Source organism: Bubalus kerabau, chromosome 7 (genome assembly GCF_029407905.1).
Source record: "Bubalus kerabau isolate K-KA32 ecotype Philippines breed swamp buffalo chromosome 7, PCC_UOA_SB_1v2, whole genome shotgun sequence".
Classification (NCBI taxonomy): domain Eukaryota; kingdom Metazoa; phylum Chordata; class Mammalia; order Artiodactyla; family Bovidae; genus Bubalus; species Bubalus kerabau.
In genome coordinates, this window is record NC_073630.1 from 118,733,612 (window position 1) to 118,761,363 (window position 27,752).

At 46.6% G+C, this 27,752-nt stretch overlaps 2 protein-coding genes and 1 non-coding gene across 7 annotated transcripts in view; 2 read left to right on the forward strand and 1 right to left on the reverse strand.

Moving 5' to 3' along the window:
* Window positions 1-5,713, reverse strand: part of ACOX3 (acyl-CoA oxidase 3, pristanoyl) — a 48,847-nt gene extending 43,134 nt beyond the window's left edge. For 4 of the 5 annotated variants that reach the window (XR_008717291.1, XM_055589223.1, XM_055589222.1 and 1 more), the window contains exons 1-4: window positions 5,578-5,713; window positions 1,755-1,914; window positions 1,219-1,452; window positions 149-223 (exon numbers count right to left, since the gene is read on the reverse strand). Coding sequence is in view for 4 of the 5 variants with exons in the window: in XM_055589223.1 (XP_055445198.1) it covers window positions 149-223; window positions 1,219-1,452; window positions 1,755-1,898 (453 nt within the window). In the remaining variant the exon portion in view is untranslated. Of the gene's footprint in view, window positions 1-148; window positions 224-1,218; window positions 1,453-1,754; window positions 1,915-4,977; window positions 5,192-5,577 lie in introns of all 5 variants that reach the window. The other variant, XM_055589221.1, reaches the window with a different exon arrangement.
* A 4,473-nt stretch (window positions 5,714-10,186) lies between these two features.
* On the forward strand, window positions 10,187-10,258 carry TRNAF-AAA (transfer RNA phenylalanine (anticodon AAA)). The gene has a single exon. It is a non-coding gene; the product is annotated as a tRNA-Phe (tRNA).
* A 16,795-nt stretch (window positions 10,259-27,053) lies between these two features.
* TRMT44 (tRNA methyltransferase 44 homolog) overlaps window positions 27,054-27,752 on the forward strand; it is a 28,061-nt gene continuing 27,362 nt past the window's right edge. The window contains exon 1 of the mRNA XM_055589224.1: window positions 27,054-27,695. Coding sequence (XP_055445199.1) covers window positions 27,077-27,695 — 619 coding nt within the window. The 5' untranslated portion in view covers window positions 27,054-27,076. The remainder of the gene's footprint in view (window positions 27,696-27,752) is intronic.

Sequence of the window (27,752 nt, forward strand, 5' to 3'; positions counted from 1 at the left end):
CATGAACTATTTGGTGAGCAGCCCCAGAACAGCATGAAAGGAGGAGCGGCCCCCCACCTGGAGACCCTCTGCGGCAGGGTGCCCTCTCCACACATCTCCAAGAAGAACACGTAAGAGGACCCGAGGTCACCCATGAGCGCCAGCTAACCTCCAAACTGAAGATCTTTGGAAGGTACTTGAGGTGCCGTTCGGAACCAGAGCTGTAAATGGCCGATCCAAAAGTCTGAAAACACAACATCACCATGGAAACAGGGGGAAGCTAAGGCTGCTGCCACCCTGGGACTTAACCCCACTCCCCACCCCGACACACACACACATACACACACACACACCCGGCACCACACCAGCCCCCAGCAAGGGCTCCAGCTTCCAAGACAAAGCAGCACTGGGGTCCACGGCCCAGGACAGCCCCTGGGATTCAGCTGCCTGGCCTTGAGCTCACAGAGTCACGAGACCCGGGTCCTCGTTGCAAGCCATTAACATGCACTGAACAGGACCAGGAGGTGGTCCGTGAACAGCAAGGAGGTGGGAGTTGGGTGGGGGGTGAGAGTATGGGATGGGCAAGGTGAGCCCACCTTTCCTTCAGACAGCACGTAGACGACACCACCTTCCCAAGTTCATCTCCACCTGCATATCGAAAAGGCGGAAACCCAGGCCTCACCTTTGACCTATTTTCCCTCCTTCCCTTCCTTCCATTTATAAAAGTCCCAGAGCTGCTATTTCTATGGAGTTTTAACTGCACTGCGTTATTCAAGGACTGACGTGTGCAAATCTGCATAAACAGCTGAGAAAAACTGGGCTTCTCATTACAAGTCACAAGGTCTACCTACATATTTTCATCTCTGCTTTTGTTTTGCATAAAATTTCTTTTTTCTCTCTCTCTTTTTCTTTATTTCGGTGCAGCACGCAAACTCTTAGCTGTGGCTTGCGGGAATCTAGTTTCTGACCAGCCATGAGACTCAGGGCCCCATGCACTGAGAACGCGGAGTCTTAGCCACTGGACCAGCAGGGAAGTCCCTCTGTCTCGGTTTCCTTTATCATTTTCTAGAAATCTCTTTAAATGAACACTTCCCAAATGCATTAAGTCTCATAAAGCGGGCAAACACTGCCAACCAGGAACCACAAAGGCAACTGCCAAGTGTATCTCAGGTTCAGTGGACAGCTTAGTGTTCAGCCCCGAGCGCGGGGTGAGAGCGGCCCCCTCCCAGGGTGACTCACCAGCACGTGCAGGAAGAACTTGACGGCCAGGGACCAGTCGTACATGCCCAGGCATTCGATCAGTGCCAGGACCCTCGGCAGGCTGCCCGGCATGTCCCCCACGGGGAGGAAGTCGTACTCGAAGACCCTCTTACAGCGCAGGAAGTTCAGCTCCTGGTACTTCTCCACCGAGAGCCGGCTGCCACGGGGATGGGCGAAGAGGGGGTCGTTCTCCAGAGCCGAGAAGATGGCTTTCTGGAAACGCAGCAGGCGGGGAATAGTGGATTTGGAGGCAAAATACAGAATTTTTTCACTGAGCTCTGGCTTATATGGTTTCCTCAAGGCCATGGGCTGCCTCTGCTGGGCAGTCTAACCCAGAAACACAGGGACAGAGATGAGAGGCCTTCTCAGGGGAGGGCAGAGGGCACCAGGCTTAGGAAGCCCAGTCTGTGTCCATTCATTCCGGGCTCCATCTTTCTGCAGATGAACCAGAAGCTCAGCAGAGCCCCCTCCCCGCGTGCCACCAAGGCACCCAGCGGCCACCAGCCCAGCCTCACCTTGAAGCGCAGCGTGTCCTCGCCCTCCCAGAACAGTGCCAGCTCCTTCCAGGGGAATGAAGCGCGGGCGCGGGCCACGTGCAGGGGCCCCGGGGGCGGGTCCGGCAGCACGGGGTCATCGCTCCTCTCCCTGAGGGGCGCCATCACTCCCAGCCACCACCTGTGCAGACACGCAGCCCCAGTCAGTGCGTGTCCTTCTCACGCCATCACCAACAAGGGCAGACGTGCCGCGGGATGTGAAAGACAGACAGACGAGCTCTGATCGTGAAGGGAGGGCAGCTGGGACGACCCCGCACAGCTGGCGTCCACTCTCCCAGGAGGGGGGGTGCGGCGAGTGCTCTGGGTTCCGCTCCTGCACCGAAGTGACCAGGAGTCAGACGGGGGCAAAGGGCAGCCCTGTGGCCGGGGCTGTGAAGCACTCAGCGTGGCCACAGGACGCCTCACCGGCCCAGGGCCACCAGCCCCACAGCCCGGGAAGCCTCGCCCCAGAGTCCAACCAGTGCTGGCCGTCCTGCTCCAGCCACACCCCTGGAGTCCCCTTGAGCCCACCTGGACGGGGGACGTCTGCAGAGTCTGTCACTCTACTTGACACAGAAGCATCTGGATTCCCACTAACAAAGCAACCTAGCTCTCTTGACCAAAGGATCATTCTGGAATTTTCTGAGCAGACTAGCTCCTTTTCAAGTGTCTGGGTCAATGAAGGCACGGATGGGAGGGCTTGTGAACAAAGACCTAGAGAGACACCCAGAGAGCAGAGTCCTGGGTTGGACCCCCAGGGCAACTCTTTAAGGTCCATGAGAACATTTACATCCTGTAGTTAAACATTAGGATAGTCTGGGAGGTCGAACTCTGAGCTTGACGGTCAACACTGTTGGCACACGATGGAAAAGTGGTCCCTCTTGCTGGTGAGACCCTTGTGTCTTCTGGGCGAGAGGGGAAAGATCCGCAGGGCACATTTGAAGACCTGCTTGTGTGTCAGAGGGCTTCCCTGGTGGCTCAGACAATAACGAATCCACCTGCAGTGCAGGAGACCTGGGTTCGATCCCTGGGCTAGAAAGATCCCCTGGAGAAGGGAATGGATTCCATCCCTGTGTTGGGAAGATCCCCTGGAGGAGGGAATGGCCACCCACTCCAGTATTCTGGCCTAGAGAACTCCATCTGGAGCCTGGCAGGCGACAGTCCATGAAATCGCAAAGAGTCGGACATGACTGAGCGACTTGTTCACTTTGTGTGAAAGTGACTGTGCCCTCAACAGACAGCAGCTTATTTCATCCCTTAAACTGCGGGCCAAGAACTGCTGTCCCTCTCAAAAGATGCAAGAACCCCAGTTCAGAGAAGCTCGCTGTCTTTTGCAAGCTCCCACCACCGAGAAGTGGCAGAAGAGGGATCTGAACTCTGCAGAACACGAGCCCTGGGCAAGCTCTTTAGCAACCACTTTAAGATGCTGAGAGGACTTCCCTGGTGGCCCAGCGGCTAAGACTCTGTGCTCCTGGTGTGAGGGGAACGGGTCCAATCCCAGTCAGGGGGCTAGATCCTAAATGCCGCAGCTAAGAGACACGCAGCCAAAAACAAGTAAACATTTTTTTTAAACAAAGATGCTGAGAAAGAACCACAGACTAAATCCAGAGCAAGCAGAAAGGAAACAGACAAAACATTAGAGCAAAATGTATGGACTAGAAATCAGAAAAGGGACAAAAACAAACGTTGGTTTATTGAAAAGACTGACAAGATTGACAGACTTTTAGCTTGATTGACCCAGTAAAAAAAAAAAGAGGGAAAACACAAATTATTAACTTGAGGGACCAAAGATGGACTATTACTACCAACCTTAAAGAAATAAAAAGGATTCTAAGGGAATACTATGAACTGTATGCCAATAAGCTAGATAACTTCCGTGAAACTGACAAGTTCCCAGAAAGACACAATCTACCAAAACTGACGCATGGAGAAATGGAACATGTGATCAGATCCATAAAGATGAGACTGAAGGAGAAATGGAACATGTGATAGGATCCATAAAGACGAGACTGAATTAGGAATCAACACCCACAAAGAAAAGCCAGAGGGCTTCCAATGTGGATTCTACCAAATATTTAAAGAAGAAAAACTAAAATTTATGCACTCTTACAAAAAAAAAATAGAAGAGGAGGGAACACACCTATAAAGTACTCCATTAAACCAGCATTACATTGAAACCAAACCAAAGGTATGACAAGAAAACTGAAGACTAATATCCCTCGTGAATATAAAAGTAAAAATTCTCAATAAACCTTGCAAAGTGAATCCAGCAACATATTATAAGATTATATATCACCACCACATGAAATATATCCCAGGAATGTAAGGCTGACTCAACATTTGAAAATCGGTTCATGTAATACAGCATATCAACAAAACAGATGGACAAAAAGTACATGATCATATCAACAGATGAAGAAAAGCATGAGACAGAACCAGACACCCTTTCATGATAAAAACTCAACAAACTAGAAATACTTTGATAAAACTATTGAACCTGATAAAAGACATCTACGAAAACCCTCTAGCTATCCTTGTCCTTAAATATAAAAGATTGAATGCCTTTCCCCTAAAATTAGGAACAAGACAAGGATGTCCACTCTACCACTTCTAGTCAACACTGTACCGGAGGTGCTAGCCAATGCAATTAAGCAAGAAATGATATAAAAGGCATCCAGATTAGAAACCTATCTCTCTCTGCAGATGACATGATTTTGTACAGAAATTCCTAAGGAATCCACTAAAAAACTATTAGAATTAATAAATCAGTCTAGCCAGTTTGCAGGGGACAAGATCAGGGAGCAAAACTCAGCTGATTTCTATACACTAACGGTAAACAACTCAAAAATGAAATTAAGAAAACAATTCTATCTATAACAGCATCAAAAATAATAAAAATACTTGGAAATAAATTCAACAAAAGAAGTGTAAAATTTATACTCAGAAAACTATAAAACATTTTTTATACAGATAGTTGATGTATAAACCCAAGTGCCAGCCCTCAAGTTCTCTCTCCCCCCTGTCCCAGAATCCAATTAGTTACCAAGCCTCTCCCTCACTGCTCCTCTCTAATACTGAACAAATCCTATCCTTTCTCTTTGAGCCCAAGAAATCTTACAACCTCCAGGTATTGAGCAAATACTGAGGGTGGGCGGAGCAGCGGACTCCCAGATGCTAGGAACCCCAGCGCAATCTGTACTCTCACCTTCCAGGTGCTGAAGGTCAATGTGTTAGTTGATTGTGCAGGGCCTTAACGACCTCGGTCCAAACTCCAGAATCCTAAGCCTTCAAAGGCCACCTGCAGCCGCCGACATCACCGCATGATGCTACACACAGGCATCTGAAGCCAGACGCCTGGCGCCAGATCCCAACTACAGAGCTTAGGCGTGGCGCGAACTCGGCAAAGTCACTGCACCTGGCTGGGGTGGTGAAACACGGGCAAGGCGGATCCTGCACGGCCAGAAGGCTGTTACCACTCGCCGGGCACCTAGAGCAGTTCCAGGCACGGAAGGGAACGTCTACACCATTTGGGGCGGGGGAGGCATCTATACCATTTGGGGGGCGCAACAGTCGCTTTCAGACAATTTCAGAAGGGACCCTAACATGCAGACCCGACCATGCTCCCGCCGCTAAGTGACAGCTGTCCGCTGACCTCAGGGGACAAGTGTCTGAACTCCTCGATACATCTCGCGGGTTTACCCGCCCGGCCGCCGACCCTCGCAGCCTCTGCGCCCAGCAGTTCCGCAAGAAGACGCGGTTGCCCCCCCACCCCACCCCACCCTTTGCACGCGCCGCCCCCTCGTACCCTCTGGGCAAAGGCGGACTGGACCTTCAGATGTCGCCAAGACCCTACGATCGCGACCACCGCAGGGCCCAGCGAACACACCACAGGCTCCCAACGCTGGTCCAGTGGAGATCCACCCAGATCCTAGAGGCAGGGGAGGGCGCGCGCGCGCGCGCAGCCGCAGACAGTCCTTCCGGGTCGTCCCCGGACCTGACGTCATCGCGGCCTCCGCTGCGCCCTGTCACCCGGGAAACGCAGGACGCCTGGGCGAGCCCAGGCTGCTGGAAAATGAAACTGAAAGTCGCTCAGTCCTTTCCGACTCTTTGCAACCAGGCCAGAATTCTCCGGGCCAGAATACTGGAGTGGGTAGCCTTTCCCTTTTCCAGGGGATTTTCCCAACCCAGGGATGGAACCCAGCTCTCCCGCTTTGCAGGAGGATTCTTTACCAGCTGAGCCAGCAGGGAAACCCAAGAAGACTGGAGGAGCTGGTAGCCTTTCCCTTCTCCAGGAATTCTCTGGAATTCTCCAGGCCAGAATACTGAAGTGGGTCAGTCACTCAGTCATTTCAGTCGCTCAATCCTGTCCCACTCTTTGTGACCCCATGGACTGCAGCACACCAGACCTCCTTGTCCATCACCAACTCCTGGAGTTTACTCAAGCTCATGTCCATTGAGTCGGTGATGCCATCCTGCCATCTCATCCTCTGTCATCCCCTTCTCCTCTGCCCCCAATCCCTCCCAGAATCAGGGTCTTTTCAAATGAGTCAACTCTTTGCATGACGTGGCCAAAGTATTGGAGTTTCAGCTTCAATATCAGTCCTTCCAATGAACACCCAGGACTGATTTCCTTTAGGATGGACTGGTTGGATCTCCTTGCAGTCCAAGGGACTCTCAACAGTCTTCTCCAACACCACAGTTCAAAAGCATCAATTCTTTGGCTCTCACCATTCTTCACAGTCCAACTCTCACATCCATACATGACCACTGGGAAAACCATAGCCTTGACTAGATGGCCCTTTGTTGGCAAAGTAATGTCTCTGCTTTTGAATATGCGTCTAGGTTGGTCATTACTTTCCTTCCAAGGAGTAAGCGTCTTTTAATTTCATGGCTGCAATCACCATCTGCAGTGATTTTGGAGCCCCCCAAAATAAAGTCTGACACTGTTTCCACTGTTTCCCTATCTATTTGCCATGAAGTGATGGGACCAGATGCCATGATCTTCGTTTTCTGAATGTTGAGCTTTAAGCCAACTTCTTCACTCTTCTCTTTCACTTTCATCAAGAGGCTTTTTAGTTCCTCTTCACTTTCTGCCATAAGGGTGGTGTCATCTGCATATCTGAGGTTACTGATATTTCTCCCGGCAATCTTGATTCCAGCTTGTGCTTCCTCCAGCCCAGTGTTTCTCATGATGTACTCTGCATATAAGTTAAATAAGCAGGGTGACAATATACAGCCTTGACATACTTCTTTCCCTGTTTGGAACCAGTCTGTTGTTCCATGTCCAGTTCTAACTGTTGCTTCCTGACCTGCATATAGGTTTCTCAAGAGGCAGGTCAGGTGGTCTGGTATTCCCATCTCTTGAAGAATTTTCCACAGTTTATTGTGATCCACACAGTCAAAGGCTTTGGCATAGTCAATAAAACAGAAATAGATGTTTTTCTGGAACTCTCTTGCTTTTTCGATGATCCAATGGATGGTGGCAATTTGATCTCTGGTTCCTCTGCTTTTTCTAAAACCAGCTTGAGCATCTGGAAGTTCACGGTTCACATATTGCTGAAGCCTGGCTTGGAGAATTTTGAGCATTACTTTACTAGCGTGTGAGATGAATGCAATTGTGTGGTAGTTTGAGCATTCTTTGGCATTGCCTTTCTTTGGGATTGGAATGAAAACTGACCTTTTCCAGTCCTGTGGCCACTGCTGAGTTTTCCTAATTTGGTGGCATATTGAGTGCAGCACTTTCACAGCATCATCTTTTAGGATTTGATATACCTCAACTGGAATTCCATCACCTCCACTAGCTTTGTTCGTAGCAATGCTTCCTAAGGCCCACTTGACTTCACATTCCTGGATGTCTGGCTCTAGGTGAGTGATCACACCATTGAGATCATTTGGGTCATGAAGATCTTTTTTGTACAGTTCTTCTGTGTATTCTTGCCACTTCTTCTTAATATCTTCTGCTCCTGTTAGGTCTGAGATGGTAACAGGCAGGAAGGCCAGGGTCTCCAAACAGAGGAAATAGCCTGCAAGTGTCAGACATTTTTATCTCTCTTAAGTGGCAGGAGGAAACAAACTAGTGATATTTTTTTCTTCTCTATACAAATTTAAAAGGAAGTTTCTCTTAAAATACTGCTTTGCCATAATGACACCTGGTTTCACCTGATGTTAGCTATTCTCAAACCTAGAGATAACCAATGCCTTTTTCTTATGGAAATGTTTGTCTTAAGCTATGCTAATGTACTATGCATTTACCCCAAACTCTGTCTTCAAGTCGGTTCTGCCTCTTGGCTCAGAACCTACTTGATAAACCAGTATGTTATACTCAGATATTGTTCGCCTAATCTCTGTAAATGAAACTATTTGTATGGTGGTCTGCCCTTCTTCAAGATTCAAGTTAATCATTTTATGGCCCAGGATAAACCATTTGGTGCCAAGATTATCCCAAAATGCATCTTATGGGTGAGGGGTCTGGTGCTATTCTGAGTTTTAAGACATTCCTTTCTTTCATTAACAGACTGCTAGTGACTATATAACATCCAGCTGAAGACTAGCAGGGGGGTACTCATTCTGCCCCTTCTGATGCCTATGTCAGAAGCTTTCTCTATCTCCTTTATACTTTAATAAAACTTAATTACACAAAAGCTCTGAGCGATCAAGCCTCGTCTCTGGCCCCGGATTGAATTCTTCTCCTCCGGGGGCAAAGAATCCCGGCATCTTTATGTGATTCAACAACAACCTTTCAGGTCCATACCACTTCTGTCCTTTATTGAGCCCACGTTTGCATGAAATGTTCCCTTGGTATCTCTAATTTTCTTGCATTTCTTGCTTTTTTTTTTCCTTGCATTGATCACTGAGGAAGGCTTTCTTATCCCTCCTTACTATTCTTTGGAACTCTGCATTCAAATGGGTATATCTTTCCTTTTCTCATTTGCTTTTCACTTCTCTTCTTTTCAGAGCTATTTGTAAGGCCTCCTCAGACAGCCATTTAGCTTTTTGCATTTCTTTTTCTTGGGGATGGTTTTGATCCCTGTCTCCTGTACAATGTCACGAACCTCAGTCCATAGTTCATCAGGCACTCTGTCTATCAGATCTAGTCCCTTAAATCTATTTCTCAGTTCCACTGTATAATCATAAGGGATTTGATTTAGGTCATACCTGAATGGTCTAGTGGTTTTCCCTACTTTCTTCAATTTAAGTCTGAATTTGGCAAAAAGGAGTTCATGATTAATACCCACTGGAGTGGGTACCCTTTCCTTTCTCCAGGGGATCTTCCCAACCTAGGGATTGAACCCAGGTCTCCTGCATTGCAGGCAGATTCTTTACCAGCTGAGCCACAAGGGAAGCCCAAGAATACTGGAGTGGGTAGCCTTTCCTTTCTCCAGGGAATCTTTCCAACCCAGGGATGCAACCCATGTCTCCCGCGTTGCAGGCTTTACCAGCTGAGCCACCAGGGAAGCCCACAATGGCAGCCTTCTTGGGACCCTCCCCAGTGGGCCTTCCTGCATCAGAATCCCTGGGATCCTGTCCCCTCCCTGATTTACGACAGTGCTTGACCTGCTTTGGCAGTGAATGTGCTTTGGATGTCTCTTGGTGGCACTCAGTGGACTTGGAGACTTTTCTGGGCGGTGGTGAGGTAGGGAGAGAGGACGGACTCACACTTCTTGGGGTTATTTTGAAGGGACCTGGTGGGGGAGAGATGCAGTGGGGACCGACATGGAGGAGCTACTTGGGGGAAGAGAGAGGGGATTCTGTTTTGTCCAGGTTTTGTTAGCTGCTTCCTGGTTGAGCTACCAGGGGATTGTGTGATCAGTGGAACAGAGTGCGAACTCTTCCAGTAGCTCAGCTGGCCATCACCTGCCAGGCCTCTGTGAGGGCTCTGGTGTCAGTCCCCTACCTTGGTTCATTTTGACCTCTGTTCCCCCTCCACCCCATTGGGCACACCCGTCCCCAGCTCCTTTTGAGCCCTTTGCTTTGTTGGCTGGTGTTGGTTCCTGCCGCTATTTGGACACATTAACCCTAAAGTCTCCTCCCAAACTCTGGCCACTTGTCCCTCTGTATCCCCTTCCTGCTTTGCCTCCCATCCACTTCCCTCACTGGGTCAGGATCCACAAAAGGGTTGTAGGGAAGGAGTTACCAAGTCACTGGGTTGGGATGGACCATAATGACTTGGTACCAAGTATGGTCCTGTTACGGCTTCCCTGGTGGCTCAGACGGTGAAGAATCTGCCTGCAATGTGGGAGATCTGGGTTTATTCCCTGTGTCCGGACCGTCCCTGGAGGAGGGAATGGCAACCCATTCCAGTATTCTTGCTTGTAGAGTTCCATGGACAGAGGAGACTGGCAGATTATATTGTCTGTGGGGTTGCAGAGTGGGACCCAACTGAGCGACTTTCACTCATACTCACCTGCATGACTTCCCTGGTGGCTCAGACGGTAAAGCGTCTGCCTAAAATGCGGGAGACCCGGGTTCAATCCCTGGGTTGGGAAGATCTCCTGAAGAAGGAAATGGCAACCCACTCCAATATTCTTGCCTGGAAAAATCCCATGGACGGAGGAGCCTGGTAGCCTCCTGGGATCACACAGAGTCGGACACGACTGAGCGACCTCACTTTCCTTCTTTCACTTTCACCTACGTGGACCTGTCACGAGAGCCGGGACCACAAGCAGCAGCCTTCTTCCCCAGAGTAAAACTACATCAAGTAGTAGGTGGCTGAGAATGGCAATGGGAAGGAGTTAAGACTCCAGTAAGGCTTTGTATGTGATGCACATACAAAGGCCTGAAGCTTTAATCTTCTTGGCAAATGTTACAGGCATGAGTCAATGCAGAAAAATTTTTTTTAATTTTTTTTCTTTCTTGGGCTGCTCCAGGCCTTAGTTCTGTCATGTGGGATCTTTCACTGGGGCCCATGGGCTCCCTCGTGGTGGCATGAGGCCTCTGGAGCACTCAGACTCAGTATTTGTAGCACTGATGTGAAGTCAAGTGGGCCTTAGGAAACATCACTATGAATAAAGCTAGTGGAGGTGATGGAATTCCAGTTGAGGTATATCAAATCCTAAAAGATGAGGCTGTGAAAGTGCTGCACTCAATATGCCACCAAATTAGGAAAACTCAGCAGTGGCCACAGGACTGGAAAAGGTCAGTTTTCATTCCAATCCCAAAGAAAGGCAATGCCAAAGAATGCTCAAACTACTGCACAATTGCACTCATCTCACATGCTAGTAAAGTAATGCTCAAAATTCTCCAAGCCAGGCTTCAGCAATATGTGAACCATGAACTTCCTGATGTTCAAGCTGGTTTTAGAAAAGGCAGAGGAACCAGAGATCAAATTGCCACCATCCATTGGATCATCAAAAAAGCAAGAGAGTTCCAGAAAAACATCTATTTCTGTTTTATTGACTATGCCAAAGCCTTTGACTGTGTGGATCACAATAAACTGTGGAAAATTCTGAGAGAGATGGGAATACCAGGCCACCTGACTTGCCTCTTGAGAAACCTATATGCAGGTCAGGAAGCAACAGTTAGAACTGGACATGGAACAACAGACTGGTTCCAAATAGGAAAAGGAGCACATCAAGGCTGTATATTGTCACCCTGCTTATTTAACTTATATGCAGAGTACATCATGAGAAACGCTGGGCTGGAAGAAACACAAGCTGGAATCAAGATTGCCAGGAGAAATATCAATAACCTCAGATATGCAGATGACACCACCCTTATGGCAGAAAGTGAAGAAGACTTAAAAAGCCTCTTGATGAAAGTGAAAGAGGAGAGTGAAAAAGTTGGCTTAAAGCTCAACATTCAGAAAACGAAGATCATGGCATCCAGTCCCATCACTTCATGGCAAATAGATGGGGAAACAGTGGAAACAGTGTCAGACTTTATTTTGGGGGGCTCCAAAATCACTGCAGATGGTGATTGCAGCCATGAAATTAAAAGACGCTTACTCCTTGGAAGGAAAGTTATGACCAACCTAGACAGCATATTCAAAAGCAGAGACATTACTTTGCCAACAAAGGGCCATCTAGTCAAGGCTATGGTTTTCCCAGTGGTCATGTATGGATGTGAGAGTTGGACTGTGAAGAATGGTGAGAGCCAAAGAATTGATGCTTTTGAACTGTGGTGTTGGAGAAGACTGTTGAGAGTCCCTTGGACTGCAAGGAGATCCAACCAGTCCATCCTAAAGGAAATCAGTCCTGGGTGTTCATTGGAAGGACTGATATTGAAGCTGAAACTCCAATACTTTGGCCACGTCATGCAAAGAGTTGACTCATTTGAAAAGACCCGGATTCTGGGAGGGACTGGGGGCAGAGGAGAAGGGGATGACAGAGGATGAGATGGCAGGATGGCATCACTGACTCGATGGACGTGAGTTTGAGTGAACTCCGGGAGTTGGTGATGGACAGGGAGGCCTGGCGTGCTGCAATTCATGGGACTGCAAAGAGTTGGACATGACTCAGCGACTGAACTGAACTGCTATGAGGCATGTGAGATCCTAGTTCCCTAACCAGTGATCAAAGCCCCATACCCCTCATTGCAAGGAGGATTCTTAATCACTGGACCACTAGGGAAGTCTCAAGAAAATATTTTTTTAAAACTGTAATCTCAAGACATTCAATCCAAAGTGTTTAAATACTGAAGGAAGCTTGGCATCAGGGGAGTGTCTGGCTGAGGATCTGGAAAGTAACAGGGAGGCGGGCTGATGAACAGGCCTGAAGCCCATGTTCAGTTGGACGATGGGAGGGGACATTTAATCTGAGTTTTCAACTGGGAAAAGATAGAGGGTGAGCATTCTGGGCAGAGGGAACAGGGTGGGGGTGAGGGGAATGGCCTTCCAAATCCTAAGAGTGAGAAACACCCTGTGCAGGGGCTCAAGGGATGAGGGAAGGAAAATGAGGTTGGGAGAGGGGGCAGGAGCCAGGCTGGATGGGACTTTGGGGGCAGGAGCCCAGATGCAGGTTAACTGTATTCCTAATTCAACATGTGGGTTTCTGGCAAGGAACTGGTATGATCTTGTGGAAGGATAACACCCCATATAGAACTGAAAATTTTCCACCCCCCCTCTAAACATTCAGTTCAGTTCAGTCGCTCAGTCGTGTCCCAGTCTTTATGACCCCATGGACTGCAGCACACCAGGCCTCCCTGTCCATCACCAACTCCCAGAGTTTACTCAAGTTCATGTCCATTGAGTGGGTGATGCCATCCAACCATCTCATCGTCTGTCGTCCCCTTCTCCTCCCACCTCTGAACATTGACCTCTGATTTATGACCTCTTGTTACTGAATTCAGCTCCAGCTGCTTGCCACCCGAAGGCCAACGTTCGACAGGCAAGTGTTTGTATAAAGGAAAAATGGCTCTATTTAGGAGTCCAGTAACCAGGGAAGAAGGTGGACTCATGTTCTAAGGACAACTCCTCACTGCCAATCAGTGCGTAAGAACTTTTAAATGGGAGTTTCAGGGTTCTGTACACAGTGGGTAGGAGCTACATGCAGAAACAGCACAGTCAGCTCTGAGAGTCATCTTTTTTTTCTTTATTTTTAATTGTAGGATAATTACAATATTGTGTTGGTTTCTGCCATACATCAACATGGATCATCAGCTCTGACAGTCATCTTGCTTGAAATTAATCATGTCATTGTCTATTCTGGCTTCCCTCATGGCTCTGCTGGTAAAGAATCCACCTGCTATGTGGGAGACCTGGATTTGATCCCTGGGTCGAGAAGATCCCCTGGAGAAGGGAAAGGCACTCCAGTATTCTGGCCTGAATGTAGGGAATATGTTATGCACAGGCCTGTACTATTAACAGGGCTTCTTTGAAAAATAAGAATGACTTTCTCATTACCCCCAGGTGAAAGGCTGGGAGCAGTAAAAAGTACATTGTGGAAAAACATCTTGAAAACAAGCTGTTGAAGTACTGATCTAACTGATGGAAGACCAGTAACCAGAGCCTTGAGGGAGCTGCTGAGGAAGGTCATCACTAGCTGAAGTCTAAACACACTCATGAATGGCCTGAAGGTTTGACATTGAGGACTGTGCATTGTATATCTTTATTCCTGATCCGAGATTGTAAAAAACAGTTATCTCTAGAGCAGGTACAAGGAAGTAGATGTTAGCCATAAAATGCACGCAAGGATTCAGATCAGATCAGATCAGTCGCTCAGTCGTGTCCGACTCTTTTCGACCCCATGAATCGCAGCACGCCAGGCCTCCCTGTCCATCACCAACTCCCGGAGTTCACTCAGACTCACATCCATCGAGTCAGTGATGCCATCCAGCCATCTCATCCTCTGTCGTCCCCTTCTCCTCTTGCCCCCAGTCCCTCCCAGCATCAGAATCTTTTCCAATGAGTCAACTCTTAGCATGAGGTGGCCAAAGTACTGGAGTTTCAGCTTTAGCATCATTCCTTCCAAAGAAATCCCAGGGCTGATCTCCTTCAGAATGGACTGGTTGGATCTCCTTGCAGTCCAAGGGACTCTCAACAGTCTTCTCCAATACCACAGTTCAAAAGCATCAATTCTTCGGCGCTCAGCCTTCTTCACAGTCCAACTCTCACATCCATACATGACCACAGGAAAAACCATAGCCTTGACTAGACGAACCTTTGTTGGCAAAGTAATGTCTCTGCTTTTGAATATGCTGTCTAGGTCATAACTTTCCTTCCAAGGAGTAAGTGTCTTTTAATTTCATGGCTGCAGTCACCATCTGTAGTGATTTTGGAGCCCAGAAAAATAAAGTCTGACACTGTTTCCACTGTTTCCCCATCTATGAAGTGATGGGACTGGATGCCATGATCTTCGTTTTCTGAATGTTGAGCTTTAAGCCAACTTTTTCACTCTCCTCTTTCACTTTCATCAAGAGGCTTTTGAGTTCCTCTTCGCTTTCTGCCATAAAGGTGGTGTCATCTGCATATCTGAGGTTATTGATATTTCTCCCAACAATCTTGATTCCAGCTTGTGCTTCTTCCAGCCCAGCGTTTCTCATGATGTACTCTGCATAGAAGTTAAATAAGCAGGGTGACAATATACAGCCTTGACGAACTCTTTTTCCTATTTGGAACCAGTCTGTTGTTCCATGTCCAGTTCTAACTGTTGCTTCCTGACCTGCATACAGGTTTCTCAAGAGGCAAGTCAGGTGGCCTGGTATTCCCATCTCTCTCAGAATTTTCCACAGTTTATTGTGATCCACACAGTCAAAGGCTTTGGCATAGCCAATAAAGCAGAAAAAGATGCTTTTCTGGAACTCTCTTACTTTTTGCATGATCCAATGGATGGTGGCAATTTGATCTCTGGTTCCTCTGCCTTTTCTAAAACCAGCTTGAACATCAGGAAGTTCATGGTTCACATATTGCTGAAGCCTGGCTTGGAGAATTTTGAGCATTACTTTACTAGTGTGTGAGATGAGTGCAATTGTGCGGTAGTTTGAGCATTCTTTGGCATTGCCTTAGGATCTGGGCTTTTGCCTCGAATGGCATCAGCTCCCTGAACCCCTCTTTATTTCTGAGTCTTATTTGTGTTAATTCTTCTGTGGCACCGCTCCCTCGGGTTGGGTCGTTGTTGGGCTGGTCCCGACGTTTGGTGCCCAAACAGGGATCTGAGGGCGTTAATAGCTTTCGAGGCTTTTTCGACAGCACCAGAAGATGTGGGGAATTCCAGCCGAGAGATGGGAGGACAGTGAAAGTGCGTGGTGAGCAGACGCCTGTGGGTTTGTCACTCAGGGACGCATGGGGCAAGCTCCTTCTAAGCATGCTGACTATATTGTGCTTCTAAAAACCTTACTACGTAGCTCTGGAGTGAAAGCGAAAGAAGAGAATTTTCGGGAACTATTTCAGGCAATTCATAAGCACTGTCTCTGGTTGGATCCAGAAAAAGGGACTTTGCGTCTTAGTGAGCGGAAAGAAGTGATGCGCAGTTTGCATGGAGCCTATCCCGGGGAACCCATTCCTATAAGTGTGTGGTCTCTTCGTAACCTTATTTATACCACTTTGGCTCCTTTACAATCTGAACGGTCTGACTCTTCTGATTCAGAATCTGATACTCCTGCTCCTGCACCTCAGGAGTCGCCTCTCCGGCCGCCTCATATCTATGAAAATCTGGATAAAGGGAAATATAATCATTTGGAAGGGGAGAGAGAGGCTCAGTTTTTGAGTCTTAAATCCGGTGTTAACTATGGCACTGAGCAACATCCTGAAGTTTTCTCTTTATCAGCAGTCTCACAGTCTTTGTCTCCTTAGCTGGAGCCCCCATAGTTCAGGAATCCCCTCCACTGGATCCCGACACACCATGGGATGATGGGGTGTTTAGAGCCGCGGTCACAATTCCAAAGACGTCTGCGCCTGCTCTCTCATCTTTTCAGCAAGCTGTAGGAGCAGTTAGGTGAGAAGGTGACCTTGATTTTGCCTGTTATCGTGACTGAGGTGCCCCCTGATGCTCAACTTCCACAAGGCGGAGTACAATTTGAGCATACTCCTCTCTCTTTTAAAACTGTTAAGGAGATTAAACAGGCATGCACACAATATAAAACTACATCTCCTTACACCACAGGTCTTATTCAGGAGCTGGCTCAGTCTGAACGACTCATTCCATGTGATTGGAAATGATTGCTAGGACTTGCCTATCCACTCTGGAATTTTCACGGTTCCAAACATGGTGGCAAATGAAGCCTCTCAACAGGCTCAAAGACCTGCCGCTGCTAATCCTCCTCTTAATATTACTGTGGAGCAATTAATGGGGTCACGGGCGTATCAAGGGATTCAGAGACAACTACAATTCGATGATCAGCTTATAAGTCAAATTAGATTTATTTGTCTTAGGGCATGGGAAAAGGTTAGCCCCCCAGGACAGTCTCATCCTTCTTTTGTTAATGTAAAACAATCCAATGGAGAAACTTATACTGATTTTATCACCCGATTAAAACAAAATCTGGTCAGAACTATTGCTCAAATTGAAATAAGGGATATGTTATTACCGATACTTGCCTATGACAATGCAAATTCAGAATGTTAAAACGTTTTACAGCCTCTTAAAGCACAAGGAATACTCTTGCCTGGAAAATCCCATGGGCGGAGGAGCCTGGTAGGCTGCAGTTCATGGGGTCGCTAAGAGTTGGAGAAGACTGAGAGACTTCACTTTCATTTTTCACTTTCATGCATTGGAGAAGGAAATGGCAACCCACTCCAGTGTTCTTGCCTAGAGAATCCCAGTGATGGGGGAGCCTTGTGGGCTGCCGTCTATGGGGTCACACAGGGTCGGACACGACTGAAGCGACTTAGCAGCAGCAGCAGCAGCAAAGTACAAGGAAAGCCTCTAGAGGATTTTATTAAGGCTTGTCATGATATTGGATCAGAACCCTATAAGATGCAATTGTTGACTCAAGCCATCATGGGCTTGAAACAACAAGCGAGTCAGCAGGTTAAATGTTTTAGTTGTGGTAAGAGAGGACATGTGCAGAAAAATCGCAAGACTAGTAAAAATACACCTAATAAGACTACTCCCACAAACGAAAAGAAACCTGGATTATGCCCTCGCTGTAATAAAGGCCATCACTGGGCTAATCAGTGTAGATCTAAATTTCATAAAAATGGATCCCCTTTGTCGGGAAACTGGAAGAAGGGCCCCGCTTAGGGCCTGTCAAACAATATGAGCTCTCAACAAACCTGCAACACTGTTCCTTTTGTGTACCCAGCCAGCGAACAGCAACCTCATCCAGCCCTTCCAAACCATACACCTGGCTTACCGACCTCCTTCCTGCAACATCCAGGAGCGCAGCACTAGATATCCTCGCCATTGATAATTTACTTCTTACACCAACTAGAGAATTTATAAAATCCCTACTGCAATTAAAGGTCCAATACCTAAAGGAAGTGGGGGGTTATTATTAGGACGCAGTAGTTTAACAAGTAAGGGAGTTCAAGTCCTAATAGGGATTATAGATGAAGATTATGAGGGCGAGATTTCTGTTATGATGAAAACAGAGTATCCTTATCAAATAATAAAAGGAGATTGTATAGCTCAATTGTTATTATTACCTATGTCACTACTAGTAAATCTCATATTAGAAGAACTGGAGGATTTGGAAGTACAGGAAAATGGGTATATTGGCAAACTTTTGTATCTGATTCTAGACCCACATTATATGTATGTACCAATAATAAGCAGCTTTCAGGACTTGTAGATACTGGAGCTGATGTTTCTATAATATCTGAAAAGCATTGGCCAATTTCTTGGCCTTTAACAGATGTTCCTACTGTGTTAACTGGAATTGGAACTATGCAAAATATTCAAAAAGGTACTAATATTTTGACCTGTTCACATCCCGAACAACAACCTGCAGCTTCACAGACTTTAGCTGCAGTTATCCCTACTAATTTATGGGGACAAGATCTACTGACACAATGGGGAGCTTACGTAGCAGTTCCTACTGTATCTCCTCAAGCTAAACAAATTATGGCAAATATGGGATATAATCCTGTTCAAAATACACAGGCTTTTTAGTGCGGGCCACTGCTGAACAACAAAAAACAGCACTTACGTTGACATGGAAATCTGATGAGCCTATTTGGACAGAGCACTGGCCCCTATCACACGAAAAGTTACAGGCTCTTGAACAGTTAGCAGAGGAACAGTTATCTCTTAATCATATTGCCTCAACTACTAGTCCTTGGAATTCTCCTTTCTTTGTTATTAAGAAGAAATCTGGGAAATGGAGAATGTTAACTGATTTAAGAAAAAATAATGCTCTAATCAAACCTAGGCTGCTTTACAACCAGGCATTCCGTCACCCTCTGTGACACCACAAAACTGGAAAATAAAAATCACTGATCTTAAAGACTGTTTCTCTCCTATTCCTCTACAAGAATCTGATGCTATCCATTTTGCCTTTACTGTATCGTCAATTAATAATAAAAAACCAGTGTCTCGATATTACTGGAAGGTATTGCCACAAGGAATGCTTAATAGTCCTACATTATGTCAATTATACGTCTCCAAATCACTTGAATTTATTAGAAAACAATTCCCTCATGTTTATATTATCCACTATATGGATGATATTCTTTTAGTGTCTCCTTCTGCCAAGTAACTTCAACATATCTTCTTAAATACAGAGATTAAATTAAAAGAATATGGGTTATATATTGCTGTGATAAACTACAAGAGCAGGAACTATATACCTATTTAGGATATATATTACAAAGAAATATTATTAAGCCACAAAAAATATAAATTCGAACTGATTCCTTGAAAACTTTAAATGATTCTCAGAAATTATTAGGAGATATAAATTGGTTACGGCTGTCTTTAGGAATTCCCAATCGTTCCTTAACACACCTATTTCAAATCCTACAAGAAGACTGATTTAAATAACCCCCAGGTACTAACAGAACAGGCTAAACAGGAGTTGGATTTTGTAAGTCAATCTATTGAGCAAAGACAACTTAAACAAGCAGATCTGACGGTGGCAACTTCTTTACTTATTCTTCCAACTTTAGACTCCCCTACAGGAATACTATGGCAACCACAGGGTATCCTTGAATGGGGATTTTTATCCCACACTCCTAAGAAAATAATGACTACTTACATAATGCTTATTTCCTTTCTTCTTTCAAAAATGAGATCCAGATGTGTACAACTTTCTGGTTATGATCCATAAGAAATTGTTCTTCCTTTCACTAAGGATCAAATCCATAGATTGTTACCAGTTACCAGTGTCGATTGGCAAATTGCCATTGGTGGTTTCATAGGTGAGGTTCATAACCATTTTCCAAAGTCACCTTTGATTACTATTGTTGCTAAACACAAATGAATAATTCCTATTCTTACGAAAACAATTCCTCTTGTTAATGCTCCCGTGTATTTTACTGATGCAAATAAAACTCTCAAAGCTGGTTATATCGGACCCACAACAAAGGTTTGGCAATCTACCCTAACCTCTGTTCAGCAAGCTGAATTAGAGGCTATTGCTACCGTATTATAGGGTGTTTCTACAGCATTAAATATTATATCAGATTCTCAATATGCTGTACAGACAACACAAATTATTGAAACCATATCTCTACCAAAGGCTTCTATTAAATCATCTATTATTGCAATATTATCTCAATTACAAAATATAGTAAGACTTCGTTCTGACCCTTTTTACATTACACATATCGGCTCTCATTCTAATTTGCCGGGACCATTGGCACAGGGCAATGATTCCATCGACTCTTTGTTAATTGCTTTTCTTACTCCTTATGAATTTCATCAACTCACATGTATAAATGCACATGGCTTGATGAATAAATTTCAATTATCCAGACAAGAAGCCTGAGATATTGTTTCTGCCTGCCCACATGTACTCCTACTCACCACATTCCTACTACTACAGGGATTAATCCCAGAGGCCTTTATCCCAACGGTATTTGACAGACTGATGTTACTCATGTCCCTTCTTTTGGATGTTTGGGAGCTATTCATGTTTCTGTGGATACTTATTCGGGCATGATTTATGCTTCTGCTCATTCTGGAGAAACATCTGCTCATGTTATCTCACATTTTTTGCAAGCCTTTTCTTACAAGGGCTTACCAAAACATGTTAAAACTGATAATGGCCCCGCATATGTGAGTCATGGTTTTGCAAAATTCTTATCTGATTGGAATATTTCTCATTCTACGTATTTCATGTAATTCTCAAGGCCAGGCTATTAAGGAACACACTCATTGTTCTCTAAAAAATATGTTATTTAAACAGAAAGAGGGAGAAAAGTATGGCATATTGATTATACCAAAATAGAAATTAGCCCAAGCTTTATTTAAATTTTTTGGAATTATGATTGGATCATACAACACCAGCAGCAACCCTGCATTTTCAGAACAACTTTCTTAGTGAAAAATACACTCCTGGTCAAATGATTGCAGATAATACTCCGGTGTGGTGGGAAAATGCTATGACCGATTGGCATAAGGGCCTTAGACTTAAGAAAGGACGAGGTTATGCTCCTGTCATTTCAGATGACAGACAACACCACTGGGTACCGGGAAGGCCCGTCAAAGAAAGGAAAGAAGAGGACACGGGCCAACACCAACCATCCCGGAGAGCCGCCAGTGACGGGGGCAACAAGACTGCTGATCAGCAACCGCGCACTTGAGGCCAACTGAAGACACTGACCGCTGAAGGGGGAACAGTGGCCAAAGGACAGGGACAGCCTTTGACCTCGCTGCCTTGTTCTCAGCTATGTTATCTATGGTAACCACCACATCTGGCGGAGAATCACCAAGAAAGTCGACGGAAAACAACAGCGATTAGTGACCATCGCTTGGGCTTCTATGCTCAACAATAATCACCAAAAATAAGCTTCAAAAAATAAAAAAGGGGGATATGTAGGGAATATGCTATGCACAGGCCTGTACTATAATTAACAGGGCTTCTTTGAAAAATAAGAATGACTTTCTCATCACCCCCAGGCAAAAGGCTGGGAGCAAGTAAAAAGTACATTGTGGAAAAACATCTCGCAAACAAGATGTTGAAGCACTGATGTGACTGATGGAAAACCAGTAGTGACCGTTGTCATAACCAAAGACTTGGGGGAGTTGCTGAGAAAGGTCGTCACTGGCTGATGGCCTGAAGGTTTGACATTGAGGACTGTGCGTTGTATATCTTTATCCCTGATCCGAGATTGTAAAAAACAGATCTCTCTAGAGCACATACAAGGAAGGAGATGTTAGCAATAAAGGGCATGCAAGGATTAGGACATGGGCTTTTGCCTGCGAATGGCATCAGCCCCCTGATCCCCACCTTATTTCTGAGACTTAGGTTTCCTTTTTCTTCTGCAGCACCACTCCCTCAGGTTGGTTCATTGTTCGGCTGGTCCCGACCCTGGAGAATTCCATGGACCCTATAGGCCATGGTGTCGCCAAGACTCGGACACGACCGAGCAGCTTTCACTTCACATCGCTTACTCAGTGTCATCTTGATTAAGTACAGTTCATCTCCAGTTCCAAGGCTGGCTTCTTCCCATTTCCGTGAGACCAATTCTCAGAATTGTGGCAGCTTATGTTATGGCTATAGTCTGGTCATCATGTAGTTTAACTTCTTCCACTTGATGGGGGTGGGGAGTTCACTATTTGCAAAACAGCTCAAAGGATAAAGCTCAGAATATTATCTACAGCTTTTGAGGAGGACGTAAAGGTCGTTGACTTTGTTTAATGACTAAACTATTAATATTTTGTATTTTTAAAGTTTTTTGTTTTGTTTTATGTGTTTTTGGCCATGCCATCCATCTTGTACCATTTTAGTTCCTCAACCAGGCTTTGAACCCAGTCCATGGCAGTGAGAGCTCTGAGTCCTGTCCACTGGACCACCGGGGAACTCCCTTATTATCTGGTCTTGTTTGACTGCTTTCCTTTGCTTCTGCATTTTCTTATTTCTCTGGTTAATTTATTCTTTGGCTAAAGTTTTTCTACAGACAAAAGGCAGGTGGAGGACACGGAGGAGAAAGACTTAAGGGTCCTGCTCTGTTTCACTCTTATCTGAAGGCCTTGGCCTCCAGGTTTCTGCTCGGAGATCACTCTCGTCTGTGTATGTGACATGCACCAGGGCTGCAGGGACCAAATCAGTCAGGACCACAAGGCGACAGCCTCAGGGCCCAGAAGCTTAACAGCACAGGGGCTGAGAAACAGGCATTTTGTTTTGTTTCTGAAGAACTGAGCCCACAGTTAAATCAAACAGCATGCTTGTTATACACAAGAAGCCAAGTAGACACCTTGCCTCAATGCTGTTTTGATTATGGACATTACATAACAAGTTGAATGAGAAAACAATGGCACTTGGCATCCTGAGCTCCACTAATACAAGTCAGGCCAAGTTCCTAATGAAAACGTTGCCCTTGGCTTTGGTGAAACCAATGACTGCAGATAGGCAATGGTCTTTGCAGAACTGAGAGACATGGGAGAAGGCTGCCCTCCACCCCCCAACCCCCCAGGATGAACAAAACTGTGCCCCTGTGAACTTTTCTGTTTTGTTCTGCGCTCTGTATTTGGAGCCGGGTCTTCCAAAGTCAGGACTCCCTGGAAGAATTTTTTCCCCCGACCACAATTGGTTCTATTTAACTCAGCTGTCACTGAGTCCTACTTTCACAACGCCTTTCCTTCAAGATTGGAGGAGTTTTATAGTGTAAAAAAAAAGAAAGAAAGAAACAAAAACTTCCTCCTTCTGCGACCTCTGCATCCCATATGTCTTGACTGTTGCACATTTCATATTCCATGATCAAGGTTCCTCAAGGGTGGGATCTTATTTAGCTCTGCATCCTCAGTGCTAAGCCCAGGTCCCTTCACATGTGAGAAACTAGCAAGGTTTGTAATGATTAATTTTTTGGCTGCCCCACAGGCTAAACATCTTTGGATAGCATTGGAGGTTAAATTGTGCCTCCCCCCAAAGACATACCAAAGTCCTAACCCACTGTACCTGTGACCTTACTTGGAAGTCAGGTCTTTGCCAGAGAAGAGACACAGAGAAACACAAGAAGGCCAAGTGACCATGGAGGAAAAGATTAGAGTTATATGGCCACAGGCCCAGGAACACTCACAGTTGCTGGCAGTCACCAGAAGCTGAGAGGCAAGAAATAGATCCTCCCACCAAGCCTTCAGACCTGTGATAGCAAATCTCCACAGTTTTAAACCACCCCGTTTGTGCTAAATTCTTACGACGACCCTAGAAAACCAAAACAGCATGAAAATCAATTACATGGTGAAGACTATGAGGTTCAGCAGTCATTTATCTCTTGATTCCATAGACATTGGTCTTTGCTCTTTTCTCTGATAAACTATATGACTTGAGTTAGTTTTCAATCTTTGATTCTGATAGAGACCCTTTAGAAAAAAATCCCAACTGAGGGATTAATGTTCAAAAAGACTGAAGAATCTTTGCAGACAAAAAAGAGCTTCACAACCCAGATAATCACATTGGTGTGGTCACTGCCCCAGAGCCAGACATCCTGGAATGTGAAGTCAAGTGGGCCTTAGTAAGCAGCACTACGAACAAAGCTAGTGGAGGTGATAGAATTCCAGTTGAGCTATTCCAAATCCTGAAAGATGATGCTGTGAAAGTGCTGCACTCAATATGCCAGCAAATTAGGAAAACTCAGCAGTGGCCACAGGACTGGAAAAGGTAAGTTTTCATTCTAATCCCAAAGAAAGGCAATGCCAAAGAATGCTCAAACTACCACACAATTGCACTCATCTCACACGCTAGTAAAGTAATGCTCAAAATTCTCCAAGCCAGGCTTCAGCAATATGTGAACCGTGAACTTCCAGATGTTCAAGCTGGTTTTAGAAAAGGCAGAGGAACCAGAGATCAAATTGCCAACATCCGATGGATCATCAAAAAAGCAAGAGAGCTCCAGAAAAACATCTATTTCTGCTTTATTGGCTATGCCAAAGCCTTTGACTGTGTGGATCACAATAAACTGTGGAAAATTCTGAAAGAGATGGGAATACCAGACCACCTGATCTGCCTCTTGAGAAATTTGTATGCAGGTCAGGAAGCAACAGTTAGAACTGGACATGGAACAACAGACTGGTTCTAAATAGGAAAAGGAGTCCGTCAAGGCTGTATATTGTCACCCTGCTTATTTAACTTCTATGCAGAGTACATCATGAGAAACGCTGGGCTGGAAGAAACACAAGCTGGAATCAAGATTGCCGGGAGAGATATCAATAACCTCAGATATGCAGGTGACATCACCCTTATGGCAGAAAGTGAAGAGGAACTAAAAAGCCTCTTGATGAAAGTGAAAGAGGAGAGTGAAAAAGTTGGCTTAAAGCTCAACATTCAGAAAACGAAGATCATGGCATCTGGTCCCATCACTTCATGGCAAATAGATGGGGAAACAGTGGAAACAGTGTCAGACTTTATTTTGGGGGGCTACAAAATCACTGCAGATGGTGATTACAACCATGAAATTAAAAGACGCTTACTCCTTGGAAGGAAAGTTATGACCAACCTAGATAGCATATTCAAAAGCAGAGACATTACTTTGTCAACAAAGGTTCGTCTAGTCAAGGCTATGGTTTTCCCAGTGGTCATGTATGGATGTGAGAGTTGGACTGTGAAGAAGGCTGAGCGCCGAAGAATTGATGCTTTTGAACTGTGGTGTTGGAGAAGACTCTTGAGAGTCCCTTGGACTGCAAGGAGATCCAACCAGTCCATTCTGAAGGAGATCAGCCCTGGGATTTCTTTGGAAGGAATGATGCTAAAGCTGAAACTCCAGTACTTTGGCCACCTCATGTGAAGAGTTGACTCATTGGAAAAGACTCTGATGCTGGGAGGGACTGGGGGCAAGAGGAGAAGGGGACGACAGAGGATGAGATGGCTGGATGGCATCATTGACTCAATGGACGTGAGTCTGAGTGAACTCCGGGAGTTGGTGATGGACAGGGAGGCCTGGTGTGCTGCGATTTATGGGGTCGCAAAGAGTCGGACACATCTGAGCGACTGATCTGATCTGAACAGGAGGGAAAGGGACAGGGCACAACTTCTGAAAGAATGACACACCCCAAGGACACAACATAAACTGATTAAAATCAAATGGGACCAAGATGGCAGACAAGACTAGACCTTGATCCTGAATCAGCAAGTGAAATGACTGTTAAAAGACCAAGGAGTGGGTGATGGCCCAAATCCAGGAAATCTCCACCCCCTTCCCCAAAATAGTTGGAATAGTCCTCCAACTTATTAGCATATGAAATTACCCAGCCTATAATAACTAACCATGCCACGTTTCATGGCCGCCTTTGCCCTCTGTGATGGCCCACACTCTGTCTGTGAAGTCTGCTTCTCTCTGTATCTGAATAAATCCACTTCTTACCTATCACTTTGTCTCTCATTGAACTCATCCTGTGATGAGACATCAAGAACCTGAGCTTCATTAGATCCTGAAACCACCTACTGTGGGTTTTGGCTAGGTTTGAGTCTCAGACACGTGGGTTCAAGTCCAAAGCAGGGTTTTGGCTGGGTTTGAGTCTCAGCCATGTGGGTTCAAGTCCCAATCTGAGGTAAACAGTTTCAGTATCACTAGATTCTACAGACTGTGAAGGTGATGTTCGCCTACACTGGCAGTAGCCGTCCTTTTCTGCTCCTCCTTGGACACAGGGTTTCCCTCGTGGCTCAGACAGTAAGAATCTGCCTGCAACACAGGAGATCAGAGTTTGACCTCTGGGCAAAGATCCTCTGCAGAAGTGAATGGCTACTCACTCCAGTATTCTTGCCTGGAGAATTCCAAGACAGAGGAGCCTAGAGGGCCACAGTCCATGGGGTTGCAGTCAGATGCAACTGAGTGACTAACACTTTCACTTGGGGACAGGCGGGTGACAGCTGACCACCTGTCCTAATAAACACCACAGGGCAGCACTCAGAGGCAGGAATGCATCCGCTGCAACTTTCTCACACAAGAAAGCAAGGCCAGAGTGAAATACAGACGCAGGAGCTCTCATAAGAGGACTAATGCTGAACATTAACAAACATGGGCTCCTTGATGTTGATCAGGAACCAATACGGACACAACCAGATTCCAGACACAGGAATGCTTTAAATGATTCCATAAATACACCACAGCCAGAATTCTCCAAAAGTCAACTCGGGTCATGTTACTGTCGGCACCAACACCCTTGAATATACCCCCAGTTCAGTCACTCAGTTGTGTCCTACTCTTTGAGACCCCATGGACTGCAGCACACCAGGCCTCCCTGTCCATCACCAACTCCCAGAGGTTACTCAAACTCATGTGCGTGAGTCAGTGATGCCATCCAACCATTTCATCCTCTGCAGTCCCCTTCTCCTCCCGCCTTCAATCTTTCCCAGCATCAAGGTCTTTTCAAATGAGTCAGGTCTTTGCATCAGGTGGCCAGAGTATTAGAGCTCCAGCTTCAGCATCAGTCCTTCCAATGAATATTCAGGACTGATTTCCTTTAGGATGGACTGGTTGGATCTCCTTGCAGTCCAAGGGACTCTCCCGAGTCTTCTCCAACACCACAGTTGAAAAGCATCAATTCTTTGCCGCTCAGCTTTCTTTATGGTCCGACTCTCACATCCCTACATGGTTACTGAGAAAACCACAGCTTTGACTAGGAGGACCTTTGAGCAAACGTTATATTCCTCAGCTCAGAACTCTCCACCGGAACCACGCGCCAAGAAACTCAAAACAAGAGAAGCGATGGGTCCGCCATCTTCCCTTTCACTTCCGGTCCCCAGCGCCCCGCCCCGTGACGCAAAAGGGCCGCGCCAGGCCATTGCGTCATCGCCGCGCGCCGCTTGAGCCCGGGGGCCTAGGGCTGGTGATGGCTGAGGTTGGTAGGGTTGCGGTTTGCGACCCGGGTTCGCGGCTGCTCCCGGGCGGCTTCTGGGCGGCGGTGGCCGTGTGGGTGGAGAGGCCGCAGGTGGCCAACAAGCGGCTGTGTGGCGTCCGCCTGGAGGCCCGGCGGAGCGTCTCCTTGCCCCACACCGGGCACACCCACCCCGGGCCCAGTGCAGGCCCCGAGCCCGAGAGGCTTGCGGAGTCGGGGGGATGTGGGCCCGACGCGGGCCCGGGGCCTGGACCGAGCGTGGGCCCCGATCAGGGCCGCCAGGAGGCCCAGGGCCGGCGCCAGCCAGAGGAGGAGCCCGGGGAAGCCGCCGCTGCCGCCGCCGCTACTCAGCTCTCACGGACCCCCGGGCAACCCGGCAAGGCTGCAGCCCTGGAGGGCGATCTCCCCGCCGCCGACCTGGGTGCTCTCTGGGACGCCTTCGCTCAGAGCCTCGCCGGCGACAATCGAGAGGTGCTAGCCTTCCTCACCCGCTCCGGGGCAGGATCGCCGCCGGAGGGTCGGCGCGAGCTCGACTTGGTGCTCAGAACCGTCATCCCCAAAACGAATCTGCATTGCCCGCTTCGTGGTCCGAGGAGAGAAATGGTCGTGCAAGGTATAGAGTGTGTTTCCGATAGTGGCAGTTTGTCAAGAGATTCCCCACAGAGGCAGG